The sequence below is a fragment of the Pelodiscus sinensis genome, chromosome 3 (genome assembly GCF_052426305.1).
Source record: "Pelodiscus sinensis isolate ZL-2025 chromosome 3, ASM5242630v1, whole genome shotgun sequence".
NCBI lineage: Eukaryota > Metazoa > Chordata > Testudines > Trionychidae > Pelodiscus > Pelodiscus sinensis.
Window position 1 is genome coordinate 164082281 of NC_143054.1, and position 23663 is coordinate 164105943.

A 23663-nucleotide genomic window follows, 5' to 3' on the forward strand; every position below is an offset into this window, starting at 1 on the left:
GCTGTGCTTTCAACCCTGGAAAATAAATCAGCATTTCAACACAAACCCCAGCATAATTATATACAATAGCCTGTGAGGGCTGCTAGAGTGTTATTGGCTTGCTGTGGGGAACCTGCCTGGGTTGAAATTTCTTGAAGACTGTTGGGAGGGTTATTTATGGTAAGGGGATAAAAAGGTTGATAAGCAAGTTACACGACTTGAAGATTTACAGTACCGTTTTGTTCTGACATCAGAGAAACATCACTCACTCCCTATCATGGACTTACAGCACTGCCAACTACTTTCTGAGGAAATTTCCAAGGACAATACGCGGCTGCTTCCAAATCAGAACAGATGTATGACTATTCTAAAAGGGAAATATTTCACTAGTAAATCACCATAGTGTCTGGTATTGTTTCACTTGACACGATGACCATTTTGTTTATAGAGCAGTATGCACAGTTCTGTACAAAGGAGGCCTGGCCCCTACCATAAAGAGTTACGCTGAGACTCCTATCCTTCCACTGACTCCAGGCAGCTGCAAGGCTCTGCCCACGCAGAATTAGTTCCAGGACTAGGCCCTAAAGCAGACAGACCCTATAGAACAGCTGATTGGTTATGATCACAAAGCAGTGTAGGCATCTTGGACGGACCACCGAAAGCGTTCTCTGAGGATAATTTGAGTGAAAGTGCAGTTCTGTTAAAAGAGAAGGGGTGATGCAAAAAGGCTATACAAAGAGGGAGCCGGAGATCTAAGGAGTGCTGTAAAAGGAAGTAGATACAAAGATAAAGGTAAGGTAAAATTGTGCTGTGCCTTAAGAGGGGAGGATGAAAAGCTTCAACTGGATATGGAGACCAGAGAGGGTTGGCGTGACAGGGCAGATCAGCGAAAGGAAGCAACTAGCATTGCTCTGAGTAGACTAGAATTGGCAGGGAAGCATGGGATACAGAGTCAAAGGAAATCAAAGCTATTTTCAGTTAGAATGCCTAGAGGGAACCCACTCATATATACTGAAGGGTAAAGGCAAGACTATCTTTCCTCTATATGAAAATGTAATAAAGAGTTTACATAGGCAATGTTCTCTCTCCAGAACCCATCTGAACTATATTTACGCAACAAAATTGATGACACACCGTGTACAGTAAAGGGTCGAGATGTGTCAGTTACACCTATCTCTTACGAGTGGGCTTGGTACCTATGAAAGTGAGAGGTTAGCCAGATGAGTGCAGATAAGTACTATGCAGGCTTCTCCTGAACTGGGATTTCACCGCTCCCTCCATACAGTTCTGCCAGTACAGATCAGTTGTGACCTGAAGTTACGCTAGTTTAGTCTAGAAATGCTGCAGCAGTTGCATACGAGAGTGGGTCAAATTGTCTGCTAGTTTGGAGAAAACAAACATTTTCACTTGTGATCAAAGACTAGGTTTGAAGCCAGCCTCCCAGTGAAAAACTAGTCCATTCAACTATGATTAGGCTGTATTTTTATTGAGTATGTCTAGTAAAAACATGAGACTGAACCTACGTTTAACAGGTCATCAGAACCCGGAAACAGTACAACATATTAATGAATATACATATAGCGGCACACACACACCGGAGGTTCCAGAAAGAGAGAGCTTTTGACATTTCATTGCACTTAAATTCTCTCATTGCTATGCTGAGCGCATCCAACATTAAATGTCACACTTTTTAATTAGAATGTAAAAGCTTGTAAAAACCTATAGTATTTATATGCTTTTAAATTTATAATTGTTTGACCTGAAACAGCACAATGTGTTGCTATGTAAATTATCAGATAAATTGCTTCATGCACAGAGCTCCAAACCAAAATATCTTGAAGCCAGCTGGTCAGATACTGGGTTTGGAAGGCTTTGGATAGGCCCTATACAACTAAATGCATTTATCAGGTGAATACGTAAGTGGAAGTTCTGTAGCAAGGGAAAGTAATTATGATAATGAGGTAAACATGTTGCAAAGACGTAATCCTGTGTACTGCATAGGAAACAACAGCTTTAGACAATTGGTTCTTGAATGCTAGAGGAAGTACTGTATCCTGGCCTCAGGATGACACAAGTAGTGAGACCAAGCAAAAACCTGACTCAACAGCCGAGTGGCTGAATGGGTGGATATGAAATAACTCTTCTATACCGGGGTTTTTATTTTAAAGCCACTGGCTTAAGTGTGGGGGCCTATTCAGCATTTTTATGGGGCAGGAGGAGGAAAGAAAGATTATCAGGAAGGGCACCCTTTAGAGATCCAAAGGAAAGGACTTAGACATAATACAGCTTATAGTGGGAAGAGACCTGTGGTACAGCATGGTCTATGCTTCGCTAGCTCCATCTGCAGGTATCTTCTCCTTAATTATGATTTTTGAAAGAACTGGTAAGGGGACACTAAAGTGAGTGGACTTTGGTTACCAGGGAAAATACTTGCAACTAAGTGGTGGTTCAAATAGGGGAGTATGAAAGGCACCTGCCCAAATACACAGTGCTGAAAAGACAGAAAAGCCTGAACTATTATGGCCATCCTAAAAACATAACTGATGAAAGAGGGCGGTGAAGATACATGGTTTGGATAAAACTCTTATTGTTAAAAGAAAAATGTCCTTATCTATATTACAAAAATCACTGTAGCAGTTTATAGAGCTACTTTTCATAGGAATTGTTAGACTGGCTCAGATTTATAATCAATGTAATCATCTTGTCTCTGGACAGTGGCCAGCACCAAGGCTTTCAAGGAAGATTCAAGAAACTGCCTATTGCCTAATTTGGAATTAATTTAAGAAGCTAAGTATATCCCTTTCAATGCTTTCTTCAGCCCTAGTTTTTATAATTCTGGATATTCTTGTTATATATAGAGAGGTCCAATCCCTCTTTGGTTCTCACTGAGCTCTTGGCTCCAAAAACATTCTGTGGCATGGAGTTACACTGTCTAATTATGCACAGAGAATTATTATCTGCTATCTATTTTGAATACATCATTTTTCAAATTCCTCAAAATATGCTGATGTTCTTGTCTATGACAGAGGGAGAATAGATCTCCCTTTGTTTAAAGAGCATTCATGTCCCCTCAAATTTGTCTCTTTTGAAAGGTAGGCAATCCAAATGTTTTCAACTTGTCTTCATATAAGAGTTTTTCCATGCCCCTAATCATTGTATTTTTCTCAGTGTTTCCAGTCAATTTCATTCTCTGGTTTCTTACACTGTTGAGTGCTGAAGTGTTTCAGTTCTAAAGGTTGCAAAGGCTTTTTTTTTTTTGTTAAAATAGATTTACTTCAAAATAAAATGTTTTTAATAAAACCTGAACTATGAGTCACGTTTGCTCTGACAATTAATTACCATTTGAAGGCAAAAAACACTAGAGTTCTCATTTTATTTTATAAAACCAGCTTGGTCTCAATTCATCAAGCTTGTAAACATAAAGCCTTTACGTTCTCTCAGCAAATACAACAACTAGGCCAACTGCAGAAGGAAGAGGTGGACTAAATTGTGGGAAAGGCTCAGGAAACCTTAGAAATATTTTAAAAACAAAGAACAGATGCAATACTTGAGATAACTGCCAAATTGGTGCTGATGCCAGTCAGTCTGGAACAGCATCTGAGAAGCCAGTTCTTTCATCCCTCACCCAACTCTGCAGAAAGTTGTTCAAAGTAGCACAGTCCCTTAGACCTCAGAGCCACTGCCTGGGACCTGCGAAGCTCAATAGCCATATTTTTCATTCAGATGTGTCTTGCCATCACCGCTTTGACCTGATTGATAAGAGAGACAAAAATATATTTGCTCTTCCAAGATCAACTCAGAGCTAAGAACACAACTGTCTACACAGAGCATGTTTGATAGTAAAAGTATACCAACCCATCCAATACTAGTCTCCGTTCGATATGTAATTCCTGACAATTGTGTTACTTTACAAGACTACTAATATCTTTCCTGTTTATTTGTGTCCCCCAGCATCCCCTTTCTGTCAGCTCAGACAGGAGACAAATCCTCCCATTAGCAGATGGAGACAGGAAAAGAGAGCTCTCTCAAAAAGGAAGCTGGCCAAGCACACCCAGTTCAGACTCTTCTGGTCAGCTGAGCCAGAAATTTTGCTCAGGTTGATTAATTTTTACTAGTACTAGTGGAGAGCAGTCCTTTTGTTTGTCTAGCTCTAGGTTAGAGCACTCCTCAGTGAAGTTCCTTCCCCATCTCCTCCCTCCCTGTGAGGCTCACCGTTTTAAACCCCTAATTATTAGTAATTTTGAGTTAAGACTATCATGAAACCATATGGAATCTAATCTAGGCACTTAATATGAAAGGCTATATGAATAATCCAGGCTCTCAGTAAGAAAGTATAATTGAAAACTCACTGCATCATTAAAAATAACCACAGAAGGTTAAATAAAAATGATTTGAAGGTTAATTAGAAAACGATAATCTTTACCTCTCACTCTCCACACAAATTGGATTTGTGCCCCTATTAAAGTAATTCCATATCTTGGCTGCAATAAGTTAGCAGGGTTTGTCGCTCCAAAACATGTGCTATGAGTTGTATAAAGCTTTGTGTTTCAAAGTTTTGCCCAAAGAATACAAAGAAGTACAAGAGAGCCTATCTAAAAGTTGCTGAATGTCCCAATGAGTTAAGCAAAAGTTGAGGATGCCCAAAACCTCATAGGCTTTGATCTCCTTTTCAAATAATAAAACCACCATCATCACAATGCAAAAGGAGGCCCCAAAAAGAAAGTCTGCATTGATGCTCATAGTCTCTTGCTAAGAGACTCCTGCCATAACCAGCTCTCTTAGATACATTACAAAAATTAGTTTACCTTTCTATCTTTTTGTTAGCTGGGTATAATGAAGATGAGGTAGAACAGCAGGAACTAACAGTAGCATATATGACAGTGTGAAAAGTACATGGTTGTGTTACAGACCATCCTAAAGAGCAGGTATGTGTAAAATATCCATACCAATTACTTTTTTGTGGGGTCACACTTCAGAGTTCTCAGGAAGATTTTGCAAATGGATTCCTGACTTATAGGAGTAAGAAATTAGAGGAAATTGTTTGGTACCTGCAGGAGGCATCCACACGCAGTAGTCTGGGTCATCTTCTGGGTACCGAGAAGAGGAAAATGCTTCCTGGAGCTGCAAAAAATAAAAATTGAGCAGATATTTTCAGCATTCCTACCATGAAGTTCCAGAGAGTTAGTTTTAAGCACAAAGATGTGTGTAGAATTTTAAAAAAAGCTACAGAGAGATGGGAGCAGTTTCCCTATTGTGAAAAGTCAATGAGGAGACACAACAGGAGTGCAGTGACAGATTAACAAAGAAGGTCTTAGAGCACAAATTGAAGGACACCATTCCTGTGATGGGGTGCGGTCACAGAAGACCCCTTGGGGGTGCTTCCAGGAGTGCTGACAAGGCCACTGACACTTGTCTGCTTGCTCTCTGGGGCATGTTACCACCCAGTCCTGCTGGGTCGGATCTCCTGGTCTCCCCCAGCCAAGGCACAGAGCTGAGATCACCTCCTCCCCTCACAGGAGCAATATTGACACAAACTGTTCAGGCCAGAGGAAAATGAAGTTTTGGGCCCAGCTTCCAGGAAAACCACTCCTCCAATTGAATGAGAATCCCAAAAAAATTATTTAGGTAAACTTCCTTTAAGAATGAAAGGAGGATGTACACACGGATTGCTCCCCCAGGTAATAATCATTTATACTGGGTTTGATAGTAAATAAAAATAATTTTATGAAGTATGAGCAGTAGGATTTAAGTGGTTGCAAGTGAAAACAGAGAGAGCAAAGTAGCTTACAACTTTAAAATAACAAAAAATGCATTGCTAATACACTCAAGCTTATTACAAACTCACCCTAACATTGTTCTTATTTCAGCTAATAGGCCTCTAAACCAGGGAAAATATTTTTCCCTGGGTCATTCTCTTGGGAGTATCATTCCAAGAAAAGATAAAGAATTGAAAAACGTTGCATCTTAAATAGCTTCCCTTTCAGGTGGGAATTCTGTTTTATATTCTCCCCTTCTATGGAAAATTACCTGGTCACCTCCTACCAGCTAGGGAGGTCACTTGACTTCCTAAGACCAACCACTGCTAAGGCTTAAAGGACAAAAGGGGCTGTTTACAAGTGATCACCCAGACATTGATGGCAACACCCTTGATGGCTTTCATTTGCGCAAGTAAAACTATAACGTATTCCATACTCCACCTTTCTAACATTACATACAAGAATGATTCATGCACCAAAATAAGATATACAGATCCAGCAGACTGAGACATTAAGAGTGATAGGTTAGAGAAGGTGTTCTGGTCAAAGCATCTTCAAGTTATGCATATTTGTGTCCATAAGTCAATTTCACAAAGCATGGGGGGTGTTACAACTCCTTCCTTTGATACAGCGATGACATCCCCAATGAAGTCACTAGAAGCTGAGTGAACTAATAAGGACAGAACTATTCATTGCACTTAACACTGCAGATAATACAAAACAAAACAAAACGTGTCAAATTAAGGCTATAGTAAAAATGTTATTTTTTGTATCTGCTCACTCTTGAGGGTGTACATTTGTAAGCTTAATGTTACACGTGTCAATTTTACAATGAATTTCCGTGTTTAAGGGGGAAAAAAAAGATTAAGGTGAGATTTTCAAGCGTGCCTAATGGATGCAGGAACACAATTCACACTGAAAAAAAACCATATATTAAAGCCAGCACTTCAAACTTGAATGCCTGAAGTTAGGCTGTTAAATAAGAGTGAGCTGGTTTTCAAATGTGATACAGATTTTCAGCTCCCATTAACATCAGTGTAGTTTGAGACTGCTAAGTGTTCCTCAAAAATCAGGCTATTTTCGTCTAGAACTAAAAATGAAGATACCAAATTAAGATTAGGCACTCAGATTTGAAAAATTTGAGCCAAAGCTCTAATCTCTCAACTGCTTTCATCTTTTACTTCCACAATTACAGAGTCAAAATCTAACAGCTCTTTAATGAAATACTGAGAAGAGTTCAAAATTAAAAAAACAACAACCCTACACTTAAGTCTTTAAATCATGATTTGAAGACTTTAGTAACTCAGCAAGAAGTTATGGGACTATTATAGAAGTGATTGGGTGAAAGTCTATGGCCTTCAATGTGCAGGAAGTCAAACTGGAGTTGATCAGGATGGTCCCTTCTGGCCTTGAAGTCTATAGGTTCATTTGCTAACCAGTACATGGTCAAAGCAGTTTTTCAGTTCCTTGGATCAGCTGAATTCTCTAAAATTAACCTGGATTAAAGACTTCTGGGAGATCTAGCCTCCTGCAAAGTGTCAGATAACCTAACTAACATGCCTTCAGGAAAAGGTTTTTTTAAACCTAGCCAGTAAGTGGTTGTTTTTATGTTCAAAAACATGGAGAGTTTCTGTCCTTTACATACAGATTTTTATCCTAGAAACAACTCTACTCTCCTTGTAAATGTGCTGAAAACTACTTACGCTTTTCCTCCCGGTTACAATAAATTCCACAAGAATAACAATGGCTCCTTTCTACAACTCCCAAAAGGAAGAAAGTATATTAAAGGCAAGCTACATGGACTACAAAGGTGGTTCCCCAGGTTTTTGTCTAACTGTAGCAGTTTTCCAAACTTAAAGACCTCTGCTGCATACGCCAGTGTGTGCAATGTCTCAGGCTAATCCACAAGGAAGCTCTGTAGTTACAGAGCTAGGACTTGGAGCATGCTAACCTCTATGACAAGTTAGAACACTTGCAAGTGAATGAAAGATCACATCACTATGACCCAGCACAAAGTGTTATCAATACAGTTGGAAAGGAAGCTTTGATGAACGGACTGAAAGGTTGTCTAGTTTCAATGTAGCTTCTACAAATCTTTACCATTCCTGAAATGCTAGCTCATAGCTTCTTAGCAGGTATGGTGACTTGCAATAGCTCTCTCTGATTCATGCAACAGTAATGCACTAGAGGCACATCACTGTCACAAAGCTGTTTTCCAACTAAGTCACCAGTCAATATCACTAATAGGGATTTTTTTAAAATTAGACTGTAGACTCTTTGGAACAGGGACTGTCTTCCTATGCATGAAAGCGCTTCAGGTATCATTACTTACCCTGCTGGGGCCATTTACTTTTGTCTTTTTCTTGGGGTTCTCTTCAAAAGTCTTGCACACTCTGTCAGGTGCTGGGAAGAAATAAGAGCTGTTTTATAGCACACTGTATTGCTCTTACACCATGAATCAGCATCTCTGTCAGAAAAAAAGTTTACAAAAGGCCCACCTAAAAACAGGAATCAAAGGAATGATGCATTAAATGTGTATCAAAATTCAGTTCTTTTATTAATTGACTAACATTTCACTGTTATTAATTTATAGAGATTAAATTTTAAGTGAAAATTATAGTTTAATGTACTTGATCCTCCAGATACCCACACTTGTAAGTGGATAGGATTTCATAATTTAATAGGTCTCTTCAACCATAGTTACTATAATGATAAATTCTAGTAGTCAAGAAATCTTCCCTCTGCAGATTACAAGAGAATACAATATTGAAGTTGGAGTATGGAAGTGTCTTGGACTTTGGCCATCAAGTGTTTGTACATTAGGACGTGAAGAATGAAGGCAACTTTAGGAAATGCATAGACCCGACATACAAAAATGCTATTTCAATGGGTACAGGAATATCAGTTAGTGGAAGAGAACAGTGAGGGAGCACATCGGATGAATACCCTTGATTCTCCTGTCATTTAACTCAAGTTATTAAATATCTCAGTCTAATGTGACATCGATTTTCAGCCTTATGAGACAATAAGAGGATGGTCTCCCTGAGGAACCTTAGGATGCAATGGACTGTCAGGTGGTAGAGGAGAAACAAGAACTCAGACAGCTCTCTCCTAAATGTTTTGCATGGCAAGTCAGACCTTGATCTTCAGGGTCAGACAGATTTTTGAAAAATGCACAGTGATTTTTGAGCTGTTCACAGGGTGCATGCTACTGCCTTTATAGAATTTGAGATGTGTTTTGGAACAAGTCTTCACACGCATTTCCCTTCTATAATATGACCAACTCGTAAGACAAACCAAGGAGAGGGAAAAAGAGTGCATCAGTTTTTACACTTGGTTCTTACTCGCAAGATCCTACTGTTATTCTACTGCATTAAAATGATTTTGGATAAATACAGTGTCTTTCACCTGAGGAAGAGAAAGTGCCTTATAGATGTGGAAGGGCAGGGAGAATTGAAACACAAAGGTAAAGTGATTTGCCCAAAAGTCACACATTTAGGCTGTGGCAGAACAGAAAACAGCCTTTACATCCTCCTGAATTACTAGTTTCCTGCTTTCAGACACTAAACAATGCTGTTCTCTTTTGCAAATTTGCATGGACAACAACTCCTTTAGATAAATTTTAAGTCCATAATTTACTGTAAAACTTCTGCATTGCTTACCTGGAGACTTCTCTTGTGATAGGTCCACTGGACATTCATTCTCTGCTGTCTTTAACTCCCTGCTGATGGGCTGAGACTGAAAACCAATTCCTGTGAAAAACAGCCAAAGTCAACATAATACTTCTATCAAGCATCCTAAGAAGTAGAGCAGTAATATGTCCAAAACACAGTACACTAGAGTAAACTTAGCTTCATTCATTTCAGCAATGACATTCAAATAAAAAGACAATGCTCTCTAAACACCCAAAAGAGATTAAATATAGAAAGACTATTTCAATACAACATTGGGAAGAGAGTTGAGTTAACCTATAAAGCCAGGTTAAAAACATATAGTTCTAATAACTTGGCCACACTGAACATGATACCATACATTAAGGCAAGGAGGCAGAATTGCAGACATGAGGGAACAAAATAACTGAACTGCAATGTCATGGCTGACTTTTCACGTGCACAGAGTCAGCAAATGCAAAATAATTTGAATTTGGATAGAAATTACAGAGAGAGAGTCAAGAGCCTGCCTTTATGATTTTTAAAATATTTTTCCTTCTCAGTTTCAATTTTAATTACATTCCCTTCCAACAATGCTGTGATACTAGTTTGTTACTGCAAGACACTCACATGCTGCACATGTTGGTTTATCAATATGGCCTATCATGAGCCCCAAAGGTTTTTTCCTTGTCTTAAAAAAAAAAAAAAAAAAAAAAAAAAAACACCCCAAACTATAGAAAATTTTCTATTGCGCAGGGCTTTAATTCAAAGCTAGGGGAAACTCAATTGTTTTTTTGGATCCGCTTATGTCCCAAATGCTGAATTCCTGGGCACAAAACTGTGAAAAGAAACTCTGCAAAGTGTTACATGAACATCTCTGAAGCAAACCTTGAGCTTTGTGCAACTCTGAAAAATCCAGTAGTTTATATTCACATAAGCTAATGCAGGGAAAAGAGAAAAAAGAAGTCACTGTTTACCATGGGTGAGCTCCTTGCTGGGAGATCTGACAGGAAGACAAGTCTCTTGATCTACTTCTCCTTCTGCCATTTTCATCTCTGTTTTTTGTGTCCCGATATTTGGTGCTTTGATGTCCTGATCATCCTCTTCCTCCTCTTCTTCCTCCACTTCAGGCCCATCATCTTTCATTTTTAACAAGCTTTCAGGAATATCTGGACGCCTATGAGGCAACTTCTGTGGCATAAAAGCAAACTAATGTCACATTGCTTAGGTACTGGGTCTTATAAAAAACCCTAAAGATACATAGACAGGTTTATACAGAATGGTCACAGACAGGGGAGATAGGACAAAGCATGTATGTTAGAGTCATAGGAAGAACTAGGAAAGGTACCAGTGCAGATGAAAATGAAGAGGGAAAAGAGATAAAGTAATTGTCCTCAAAAGTGCAAGTGACAGTTTTTTGATGCAGTCATATTGGGAGTTAAACCAATAGTGCATTTGCACTTTGTTAAAAGAGCAAAAAGAATGGAAAAGCAAGTGAAGAGAAAGCTAATTACGTAAGGAAACGAAAGCAAAAAATACCTTAAAACTTACCCCAAGACTTCCAGTTTTCAGTTTGAATTTTCTCCCTCCTTTCATTGCACCAAAGAGAGGCAATGTTAGCTTTTTAGGCTTGCTCTCTGTTTCCAGACCATGACTCCCAGTCCTAACAAAATCAGATACAAAGAAAAGCGATTAGCACATGCAACATCTCCAGTAATTACCCAAACTTTAATCTCTTCTATTTAAGAACAGAAACATTGTCAGAACTAAGATGATGCTATGAAATAAGGACTCAAGCCCATGTGATCTTTCTACAGGAAGGTTACTGAGAAACAACACTGTGTGTGTTCATACACTAAGCAGGTATTGATCTTACTGTTTTAACTCCCCTGTTGCTATGTGTCTCTGCAGCATTCCTCTGACATAGTAATGATACAACTGGCACACTGACACACCAAAGTAACATATCAGGTGTAGGACAGGAGGTGGTGGTACCTTTTGTATATTTTGCTTCTTGTCCTGGCAAGTGGAACACTGCCAGAATGTACAACACAATTTCATCGGCACAATATACAATGATTATTGATGTAGACTCACTGGGGCTTCAGCTCGGGCAGTTCTGCAGGTTTAACAATCTTTATTAACCCTTTCAGTCTCTGCTGTTCTTTCCTCAGCTCAAAGGTCCGCAAATGTAGCTTCTTCCTCATTACGCTGTCTAAGGAGCATCCTGATTTTATTTCAGTCATGAACTCATCCAAGGAATCCTGAGAAGCCGGCTGGGACTGGGCTAGATAAGATGGTTTCAAAATTCATGTGGTAGAAAGGGGAGGAGGGGGGAGAGGAAAAGAAAGTGAGTCTCATACCCACCTCATTTAACCTTTAAAAATTGCAAAGTGTGAGATTGGCACCATATATAAGTACCCAGGACAGATAATTAGCCAAGATGCCCCACACTGTGAAAAACCTCACTATTCAGTTGAATAATGGGCCTAATTTGTCCTTGGAGAACAATTCAATGGAGTTTCCTCGAGGATTAATTTGATTTAAAACATATTATTAGTCTGTGTAAATCCATTTCTCAACATTAACTCAAGTAATCATCCCCTTGAAGTCTGTAAGTATTTTCTCCTGTCATAAAAATTACTTCATCTGTGACTCCTTTCAGACAATCTTACATACAGGCAGTCCCCGGGTTACGTACAAGATAGGGACTGTAGGTTTGTTCTTAAGTTGAATTTGTATGTAAGTCGGAACTGGTACATATTGTAGGGGAAACTCTAGCCAAACATTTCTCCAGAGCTCAGTTTTATTCTCCCACACCTCACTTCCCTCAGTCCTTTATTCTCAAGCTGAGGTGTCTGCTGACAAAAGCCGCTCTGCGTCTCCCTGGTCTGCTGGGGGGGGGGGAGGCAGGGGGACCCTAGCTTCGCGTCTCCTTGGTCTGCTAGGGGGAAGCAGCTAGTGCGGTAAGTAGGTATCCAATGTAAGTCGGATCCATGTAACCCGGGGACTGCCTGTACTGTTATTTTAGCACTATTTTTTAACTGGGGAGGCTGATTTATATTTGGACAACAAAAATACTTTTTTCCTCCTCAAGATGAGAGTCAGTCTCTTTGCAGACATTGCTGATTCCTCACATACTTGTAGAAAAAAAGTTGGGGTTTCTTTGCATCTCAAATTTTGTTTCATTTAGTTTTAGAGCCTCAGGTTGTTCTAACCCTGACTAGCAAGGGTCAGAAAAGTTCTTTTCTTGGATTTTGACAGCACTACAGAATTTGCATACTCCGTTTCAGTTGTGTCAAAGACAGACAATAAAGAACACTAATTCCATGTTGTCAGATTTTGAGCCCTTTGTTTCCAGGTAAGAACTTCTCCCTTATTTTTATATTCTATGCCATGCTAAAATTCAGGCAAACTTAAATCTTTATAACTGATGAAGTATGTATATAGATATGTAAGCGTGTCTGTATGCAATTATTTGCAAGTTTTTAAAATCTTAGCCCTAAGTATTTTAACTTCCAACCCTAATTATCTAAGCATTAATTCTAAGCCAGAATTGACAAAGTAACTAAAGCTGATTTTTTGGGTCTTTGTTTAAATGTTTGTGATAAGAATATTTTTGAAAGTGATTGCATGAAACTATTAAGTATTCAAAAATATTTTTTCTAGTTATGTAACATTTATAAAAAGCCTGAGTTCATAAACTGGGTAATTCTGTTATAGAACAAAATATAATTTCAAATGTAACAAATACATGCTGCTACAGCTTTTGTGTAACAGTAAGTACTCAGAGATCACTTAGTAATAGGATGCTAGGAATTATTATTACTTGGTATGTTCTGTATCCTAATTTTTCTTAGGATTATGATATATCAGCATTAAAAAAATACATTGCAAGTCATCCAGCCAAAAGAGCTCATAGAAGTCTATTTTTCACATATATAATTCATATCTTTACATTGAGTGTGAACCAGTTGGGGCCTGCAAATCGGCAGATATCTGCTGGTATCTGCATCCGTGGCTATGGATATGAATAGCCATGGCTCAAAATGGGCACAGTGGGCTGGCCCAGAAAGTGGATACATACAACCCTGCCCCAGCGTAGGATGGACTATTTGCCTCTGCCTAAACCACTGCCACCACATGAACCTAGAGGACAGGCAATGTGCCAGTTTCAGCAAGGAGTGGCAATTACAGAGAGTGGCCTTGTCCCAGGTAAATACAGCTTTGGACAAACCAGTCTGTCCTTTGGGGAGGAGATCCACATCAGGATCTATTACTTCAGCATGAAAAAAGGAAACTCTACCCTCACTGCTTCCTGAGGGACCAGATTTTCCAAGCTCAGGATATGGAGTACAGTTCACAATCTTGTACTTAAGCTATCATACCTGCAATATCACAGAAAACTGCTGGGGAGACTAAAATTAGACATTGCAAAAGGAGGATTAATCATGGATATTGTATTTTATGTTACAGGGGCAAAAGCTTTATGGCCATTTACTTCACTATCAGCTTGTCCATTAAGAAGAGCATTATTGTTAACAAAAATAAAATTGAAAATCTCTGTGCATTTGATTTTCATTCAGTTGCACCAAGACAGGGGAGAATTATCAAGCTTCCCCATCAATGGTTTAGTTCAAAATGAGTTTAGAAAGCAATCTGTAAACCTCTATTGATGTCTTTCTGACAACCACTTAATCTTGGCAAGTGCTAGGTAAGAGGTGCAGTAATTCAGCCTGTCACTCACTCATCCATCCTTCTAGACTGCTGCTCTGAGTGGCCAGGCATGTAATCACATAGAAAAAGCCAAAGCTTAACAAGGTTTCACAAACTTATGTGCTGTGGTGGTAGTACTGACTACCAATACAGTGATAAAAATCACCTACGATTAATGCATCTATTTTTAATTTAAGCTACCAATTTAAACTGCATAGAAAAAAAACAAGCAGCCAATACAAGAATTAAAATAGGTGAGCTAATATTAGTTATAGTCTATATTAGTCCAGTATCAGGAAACCACTGTTAAACTTGGGCACCAAAGTAACCCCAGTATTTTACTTCAGTCTGTCAGGTCTAGTAATAAATGCTGGCATGCTCAGTTTTCCATGATAAAAAAAGATTCATATTGGTGAGTCATGACACCCTGAAATTAACAATATGTCACTAATTAGTATCTTGTTCTTCCTCTTTCACTATCAACTGCATTATGATTTAGCAGGTATCTGAGAAACAAATGCTATACAACCTCTGAAAGCTTGGGATCCATCTCTCAATCAATATGAGGCATTAATTTTTACCCTCTAGTTAAGCATCTGCTATCTACTGCTGACATCATGTGAGAAAGATGGCCACAGACAGGCTCCACTGAGAGTCAGTACAAATGCTTTTAAATTCAGAAAGATTTTCCAATCAATAGTTCTGAACACATGACCAGAAACAAAATTGTTGATCCAAACTAGCACTGGTATGGGGTTGGTTTACCAATATGAAATACCTGATCATATCTTGCAGACATAAAACTACAATAAGCTGAAATACATTAACACTTAGAAGACACTGCAATTCTCAGAGAAAATCTTGCTCACACAGGGAAGGAAGCCCCAACCTTTGTTTATGTAAACTATTCCTGATAGAAAATGTATTTAGGCTTTTGACTGTACATTTCCCCCAGATATCATCTGGACACACAACACACAGCTTACAAGTATATTTTGTTTCAACATTTTATGGTGGGCCTTTTATGTGCCCAATATTTGTTTTGTTTACAGAAACACAGTTAATTTGATATTTTTTATATTCAGCATATAATTTAAAGCCTGTTCACTAAAGATTTTTATATTTAAATCCCCTTTTCAAATAAAAGGAGGGGGAGGGAAGTTTGCATTTCTTTGCTGTATTATTAGAGTCTTTGTAAGTGGGCCCAAAAGCAATGCCACCAAACGTCCTTGAGAATGCACCTACCTGCTGCTCATTAAAGTAAGTGCTTCAATCTCTTGACACATTACCTTTCCCTGAAGCCTTCAGCTTCTCTGTTATCTCAGAAAGTTCTTTTTCAGCTGCGTTTAACTTTGCAACCTAGAAAGAGCCACACAATTAAAAAACATTTTAGTTTTTAAAGGAAGTTTTTTAAAACCAATATTCTATCACATTATCCTGTTTTCACACTGCTGCTCTCTGGCCAGAAAGTTACTGGTTTAAAGGACTGAGTCTTCTCCTAAACAATTTCTCATTACTTTCACATGCCAACCGTACCATTTTCCTCCTGAAGCATCAAGATGTGCACATGCCTGAGTGACCATGTTATATTAACGCTGGTTCTTCCTTCTCAAATTCCTTGCCTGAGTATGACTAACTTTTAAAATCAGATTCAATCCAGTTTGTATGCTCTTTAAAGTAGGGATCAGTTTATCTTGTTTTGGACGACTATGTGCACTTTTGACACTTGGAAATTATTTTATGGTGGCCTGAAACTGCTTGGCTGTGTCTCTGTTCTTATACTCAATTCACTCATCTCTATGCCCTATCAAATGGAAGGAAAACTGTACTAGCCAACAAAATACAGTACAGTTCCCTAGAATAGAGTTGTGCACTATATTCTGGCAACTGATTAGATGGAGGTATTTTCATTGCTCTGATCAACGAAATTGCAAATTCCTCTTGCCTCCCCTACTTTATATGTGTGCATTTAGGGCTCATGACAGATGACTGACTGGCCTGAGGACTGAAGTCCTCTATCCACAGAGCTGGAACAGTAGAGACAACATTAGTGTAAATTTCTGCAGTATTCCTCAATTGTAAGCAGGAGCAGTTCTATAATGAAAGGGCTTGTTCTCCATGCCCAATCCTCCTCCTTTTTGCTGAGGCTGCTAGTAGAAGTTAAGTTATACCAAAAGTGACGGCAGTTTCTGTAATGTACACACCTGTTCATTCAGTCAGAGTGGGACCACCAATGAAGTGCGCACAGCCTCCTCATGTGCTGGTAGCAGCTTTGTGGTGCTTCCAACCTGTGCTGGAGTCAAAAGACTCCTATGCATATGACAATACCAAGCTTCAACCCTCCTAGCCTTCAAGTCTCTTGTTCTATGGACACTGAGCCCTCCTCATTCCACTCTAGGCTGATCAATTGATATTTAAAGGCCTGAGATGGTATCCGAGCACTGTCTAATACAGAGCAATTTATAATCAGTTAGCTCTTTCTTCTCAGCAACAGTGTATGCAAGACTGATTATAGTCTAAAGTCAATGTCCTATCTGGCTGTTAACCTGAGGTTGTTCTTACCAGCGAGTCAAAAGTCTCCGGCTTCTCTTCTATTTTCCCAGCTTTTTTCATTCTGTTCAGTCGTTTCTTTTCAACAGATCCAGTTCGATCAAGGAAGGTGTCATCTTCACTGTCATAAAAGTCCTCCTCTTCCCAGTTCTTTGCTTTTCTCTTCCGGGATACTGAGAAGGTGAGGGAGAAACACGAAGAAGCAAAAAGAATTAAAGCTCTTGAAAATGAGAACAGTTGGAAGCTAGTCATCTACGTCACTATCTAGCCTACCTAGTCTAGTTAGTACCACATAGTTGACCAAGCACATACAGCGGAGAATGCAAGCTTGTTTAAATTAGTCCGAGGCATATGCAGCAGGCTTAAACTTTCTTGGCAACTAGCAGGCCTCACTAGAGAACATCTTTTCAATAGCTACCAAAAAAACTGATGGGTTACCAACCTGCTTCTTGCCGCAGCACACCTCTAGCATCCAGTATCCGGCATGCTTCCAATGCGCACTGAATCATTGCTTCCTTTTTCTTCCCTGAATGAATAGCCTCTGCCACCAACTGTTTCCCTGATGCATCATCCACAGGCAATCTGTTCAATTCAAAGTTGTAGACCAGCTGTGAGACATTACTAGGCTAATCTATTCATCACTCTTTTCCATCCCACCCCATACTCCTTTTCAGTAAATATTTGCATATTTCATTTTTTTACAAGACCAATCAAAGCAATTAGTTTCCACAAAACATACAGCCTGAGGAACAGGCCTAGCCTGAGGAATGGGACTTCCTACATCTAATCCCAGACTATAGCAAAACGGCACTGACAAGCTAAAGGAAGTAATTTAGACCCCGAAGTAGTTTTAAGCACTTGTATCTTGCAAATGCTGTTAATTTCTAGAATTGGTACATTATAACATATTGGAGCAGAGATTCACAAAATGGTATAAGCCATGACAAGCTATTCCATCTGGTCATAAGATATCAGACCTAAATGTCATGCAGTTCTGATTACTAACTTGCTTTCCCCTCCACAACCCCAATATGATGTTAGTGACCTTTCTGAAGAACCTTTGAAGCTAGAAACCAATGTTTTATGCCATCTAAAAGGCTAGAATCAAATTTCAAATAGTATAAAGCATCAATTTTTATCTCCACATGTTTGTGAGCTACTCTTAAGCTAAATTCTGCCTCACATAATATTTCAAATTGTTGTTTTCTCAAAGTAGGGACAACTGAAAAAGAGGTCTCAACTTGATATCCCTGAAGAATGGAAAATAGCAAAGCAAGAAAGACTGGAGGAAATACTAAACTAGGTAATGATCCAACCATCATCCTTCTAATTCCAATGTTTTAACCTAATCTCATTTTAGTCTAGTTGCAGATGTAGTAATCAAAAAAATGAATCTCTGCTTCTGCTCATGAAATGGAAAGGAAAGCCTATGCATTGACCTTCTGAAATTATAGTATACATACTTAACCTTGCAGAGCCAGGTATTGTGTCCATGGTCATCGTATTCATACTCTAGTTCTTCTCCTGCACAAGAAATAAAGAAAAAAGTTCATGTATCTGCCCAAGTTGTAATACTCAGCAACCACTACTTGTAGTAGGGGAAGATAGCAAAGATAAGCAAAAGAAGGAAAATAACCCCTTTTCTGCTGGATAGTCCTGTGCTTATACATCAATAGATAGGATTTGCTCCAAGCCACCACATCATCCTAGGCATCTGGTTATTTTCTGTGACATTAAGTTCTTTTCCGAGTCATGGCTTTCCAAAACAGTCCCTTACCATCCTAAGAGTGACCTGTATTCTTGGTTCATCTTTTGTGACCTTGCATTTATTTGTATTAAAAGATATGCTGTAAAGGTGAGCTGATCTTACAGTAAAATCCAGATCAGTCATTCTTTAACACTCTGCCAATATTTGAAATCATCTGCAAACTTTATTAGCAATGATTTTAAATGTATGCCAACTTGTCACTGCCTTCTGCTTCTGTATAATACTTTTTCATAAAACTTTATATCACAACAACCATCCCCTTACCAGACGGGGCTGAACTGTGATGTCTGTGGATCAAGTATTATTTCTGAGAGTTGGTTATGGAAGGGGTGTCGCTCAAGAGTGATGCAAGGTTCTTACACAATTCCCAGTCTGACAGCTAGGAACAAAGTTTGAACTCTGAAGGCCATGGGTGCAGAGACAAGAGTTTCTATAAGAATGGCCATACTGGGTCTGAGTAAAGGTCCATCTAGCCCAGTAGCTTGTACTCCAACAGTGTCCAATGCCAGGTGCTTCAGAAGAATTGAACAGAACTGGCGATCATCAAGTGATACATCACCTGTCACTCATCCTTAGCTTCCAGCAAACATAAGCTAGGGACACTATCCCTGTCCATCCTGGCTAATAGCCACTGACAGACCTATCCCCCATGAAGTTACCTAATTCCTGCAGGAACCTTATTATAGTCTTGACCTTCACAACATCCCCTGGCAAAGAGTTCCACAGGTTTATTGTGCAGTGTGTGAAGAAGTACTTTCTTTTTTTTGTTATTTTAAATCTGCTATTAATTTCATCAGGTGACCCCTAGTTCTTGTGTTATTTACTCCTCCTCAGAACGCTTTCTTATTCACTTTCTCCATACCAATCATGATTTTATAGACCTCTATCATACCCTCCCCCCTTAGTCATCTCTTTTCCAAGATGAAAAGAGCCAGTATTAATGATCTCTCCTCATATGGGTACTGTACCCTAGAACAGAAAACTTCAGTTCTTACATCCCAAATACAAAGCAGTATGTGACAAGTACGGCATCACTGCGTACATCACTATGGGGAGACACTCAGCTGACAAAGGACAGACACAATACACATACCTTCCCTGTCAAAGAAACCCTGCAGTGCCTTCCTAGGGTCCTTCAAATAAAAGGCTTCTTGCTCCTCTTGAAACTCGATGGCAATAGGATTTTCTTCAACCTCATCTTCCTCTGCATCTTCCCCTGGAGGAAAGCACATACAGAAGTGCAGATGAGTAAGGGAAGGAGGTTGAGAAGAGATGAAGTAAAATTCAGCCTTCATTAGCATGTAAGATATGAGCCATAATTCAGAAAAAAAAACCATATAACAAGTTTGGCTTAAACTTTTACATTTTTTGATACACTAGTCTCACAAATTTACCAGCCTTTTGCAAGCAAGATCAAGTATATAATAGTAGTTTAATCATTTAAATGATATAAATATTGGAACTTCAGCTATTTAAAATTATGGTCCACTTTGTCAACTTTTATATGCTGACTTGAAAGGTTTGGTTTTCTCGAGAATTAAAAAACATAATTAGAAAACCCAACCCTACTGTCAAACACACAGGCACAAAACTCAATTAGAGCTAAGTCCTCCGTGTAGGGGTTTCAAATCATCACACTACATTTGTTGCAATAATATCCACAGCATAGTAGTAGCAAAGGGCAAAGTGTAAACTTCAATTCTTAGGGTTTTTTTTTGAGTCAAGCCCTTAATGTTGTGGGCGTTTGGGTTTTTTTTGGTGTAAATCTCCCTGTCACTTCCACACACCAACTTAAATCATTTTCATATCAAAAGTAAGCATGTCTTTAAAAAAACCTGTTTCATAATACACCACACAGATGGATAGCAATACTTTTTCATCGATCCAGTTTTTTCAGAGACAACACTAGTTATTATTTTAGCAACTTCATTCATATCTCTTACCCATTCCCCATGAGCAACTCATATCGTTACTCTGAGTGCTCTCGTTCCGTTTCTCTTCCTTTTCTTCTTTTTCATCTTCATCCGAGTCCTCGCCTAACATTGTCTTCTCTAACTTTGCCTGCTGTTGCTTTCGCAGCGCCTTCAACTCAGTCACAGTTAGTTCAGATTCAGACTCCTGATCCTCCTCAGGTCCCTGCAGCACAAGACACAGACAATACCTTTAGAGTGTATCTGGAATAGATACCATTTTGTAACATAAAAGCAAATTATTATATGGTACTGTCAATCTCTTTATAGTTTTCTTATAAAAAGTTCACTTTACCTATGGTATTCCACATCCCTAAATCCCTTGCTCCCAGACACAGTAGTTTTTACTTCCTGTCTAGAGAAGACTAGCATTACAGATGCAACACTCAATCCCAGATGTGGGCGCATTTTAATGGTAGCCAGATGACCCCTATATAACTTGTAATTCACAAGAGTGTGGTTAAATAAGCATAATTAATGTTTAGGAAGTGCTCTAAGGGCCTCAAAAGAGCCTGTGTAATCACTACTTCTAATACAATTTTTCCTGGACTGTTAAGCATTAGTACTTTAGCTTGTATAAATCTGAAACTGTATTGCTAAACTAGAATTCAAAACGATAGTGATTGCTTTTTCATTTTACACACACAGAACAACCCCAACAAAAAATGATGTTTTCTCTTAAATTTAATGCTTTAATTTGGACTACTTTCATAAACTTTGCATTTGCCAAAGCAGCATATGCAAATGTTTCTGCAAAAATGCAACTTTCCAAGATATACATCCAACTCTTTCACTGCAACTCTTGCTGCAAAAACTAAATATAATAAAAATAAGAGTGGTACTCGTCATGCAATCTACACTATGAGATCATATAGATTCCTTGTCACTTTGGAAAAAACAAATACTAAACCAACAGCATTTTCCATCTAGTTCAGTGGTTCTCAATAGGGATGTAAAATTTCAATTAATTGACTAATTGAAAAGTTGATGCAATTTGCATCAGCAGCTTCAGGGCTGTTGCTACACTTCAAAGGTGAAAGTAGTGTGGGGAGCACTGGGCCAGCATGTCCTCCCCTGGCCCAACTCAATCAGTCACCCACTGGCCCCGTGCTTTAAAAAGCAGAGGTGAAGCATCTGGGACTGGCGCGGGGTGGGAATCAGCTAATTCACAGCTCACGCCTGGTCTCCACTACAGCACTGGCTCCTGTTTCCCCCAATTTGCTGCCTCTAGTAGAGGCAGCAAGGGGAGAGGGAAGCGATTAGTCGAGGGATACCCAGGTCGGAATACCTAGCCATACCCGGCTCGCAGAGAGAGATAGAGCGAGCGGCTCCATGCGCTACATCTCTCTCTTCGCCCCCTCACAGCCGCTGGAGCCACTTGATCGGTCTCTCTCCACGAGCCGGGTCTGGAGGAGAAGGCTGGAGAAGCAGTGAGGCTGGAGCAGCAGCACAGGCTCCCTGCTGCATGAAAGAGGAGAGGGGACTAATCTCAAGCCGTAGACCCCCTATAAGGCCTGCACATTGTGAACCTCTAATCTAGTTGGAAGCACTGTTTTGTAGCAGTAACATGTACATCCTACTTCAGAAAGTAAATATCAACAAAGCCAATTACAGATCATAGTTAGAGGTGGTGAAATTCCTTCCCCTTCCCCATAAGTCATTAACTAATTTTCTTAAGTTGCTGAATAAGTAAGCAAAGTAACATGGAATAAGGACACTTCCTCAAAAGAATACTGTCAGTTTGAAAGCAGGTCAATTTTTGCAACTTTATCATAGCTTTTACAAGGTGCATTTCTTGTCTTCAGGTCACAAAGCAAAGCCTGAAAATGAGACCCAAGTGCACCTTAAAAGTCAAAAGCCAGAAAACTAATACTCAAATAATTTTGCAAAGTTCATGTATGCGAATGGCTTCACTTATGATTTCTGGACAACTGGATTTGACAAGCTGTAACTGCGAAGAGAGTCAGGCTCTGTACACTTAGGACAGTACCTAGAACACAAGGACCACATGAATAATTACATGCTGCAGTGACAGGCAGGCGACACCTATGTTTGTCAGATGGCATGTAGCTACAAGGGTGGCAATAGCTAATAGTAGCAGCACAAACTTGAAAGGCATGGCTTGAGTGAGCAGAGCCCTGAAAGTAACATACAGACATTCAGGCACAGAGGGCACTTTACTTCCTAAGCACTGCCTACACAGCTGTTTATACCTATGCAAGGTCAGCATGCAGAGTCTGTTTTCTACACATCAATTCAAGTGCAGCCCCACATTCAGCGGTATTTTCAGGTCCTGCTCCCAAACAGTTTTGGGGGTATACAGTCCACCATTCGGGCTCAGAGACAGGCAGTCCCCAGCTGAATGTTCTGCACCCCTGGTTTGAAGTGCTTCCCATCACATAAAAGGTTTACAATCTGTACTCTGCACATCACCGCAAGTGCAGCACCATGTTTACAGTCACATTTCCCCACTTCGAGACATGCTCCCCCATCTGCAGGCAGGGCAGACCCCCAGGCTCCCTCACCGCTATACCCCCGGCTTTACAGTGGTTTCCACTCTATACGAGGTTTGCAATTTTGGCCAATGCTTCTTAACCCCTCACCCACTGTACAAACTGTCCTCCCCCCCCTCCCCCGGTCCGCACCCACCTGCAGGACAAAGAGGCGGGAGCTGCCCCCGAAGCGCAGCGCGTGCCCGACGCGCACCCGGCAGTAGGTGCGTGGCGGGAGCCGGGTCTTGTTGAGGAAGGTGCCGTGGGTGCTGTCCAGGTCGTAGACGTAGAAGCCGGGCTGGCCCTGGCCGCGGTACTGCAGCACGGCGTGGTGCCGCGACACGGACGGGTGCTCCAGGGCCAGGGCGCAGCCCGGCAGCCGCCCCACCAGGAACCAGCTCCCGCCCTCCAGGCGCGGGGTGTCCACGATGACGCCGCCCTTCAGGGTCTCCAGGCTGTAGCCGGCATCGTCCGGCGGGCAGCTGCCCCACGGCGGCTCCTGGTAGCGGGGCGGCGGGTCCGCGGCGGGGAAGGGACCCGGGGCCGGGCGCTGCTCCCGGGGCGGGGCCGAGCTCTCCGCCGGCGGCTCCCCACCCGCTGCTTCCCCCTCGGGGTCCCGGGGAGCGGCGCCCGCCTCCTTGCCCCGGAGCGGGGCCGCTGGCGGCAGCGCCGGCCTCTTGAAGCCCTCGAGGTCGGGTCCCTCAGCCGCCGACTCCATCTCCCTGGCCTCGGCCGCTGCCTGCCTCCCGGGTCCGTCCGAAAATCGACTCCCCGGGAAACCT

At 40.5% G+C, this 23663-nt stretch overlaps 1 protein-coding gene across 1 annotated transcript; it reads right to left on the minus strand.

The window, feature by feature from the left end:
• Positions 1-1444: 1444 nt before the first annotated feature.
• SLC4A1AP (solute carrier family 4 member 1 adaptor protein) lies at positions 1445-23614 on the minus strand. The gene is made up of 14 exons (XM_075925384.2): positions 23039-23614; positions 20363-20555; positions 19513-19635; positions 18115-18175; positions 17094-17233; positions 16664-16824; positions 15391-15460; positions 11483-11672; positions 10937-11048; positions 10363-10576; positions 9398-9487; positions 8068-8138; positions 5028-5100; positions 1445-3728 (listed from the first exon to the last, which is right to left on the minus strand). Exons 1-14 carry the CDS (start codon positions 23597-23599, stop codon positions 3679-3681), a joined length of 2109 nt encoding a protein of 702 aa, XP_075781499.2. The 5' UTR covers positions 23600-23614; the 3' UTR covers positions 1445-3678.
• Between the last annotated feature and the right edge of the window lie 49 nt (positions 23615-23663).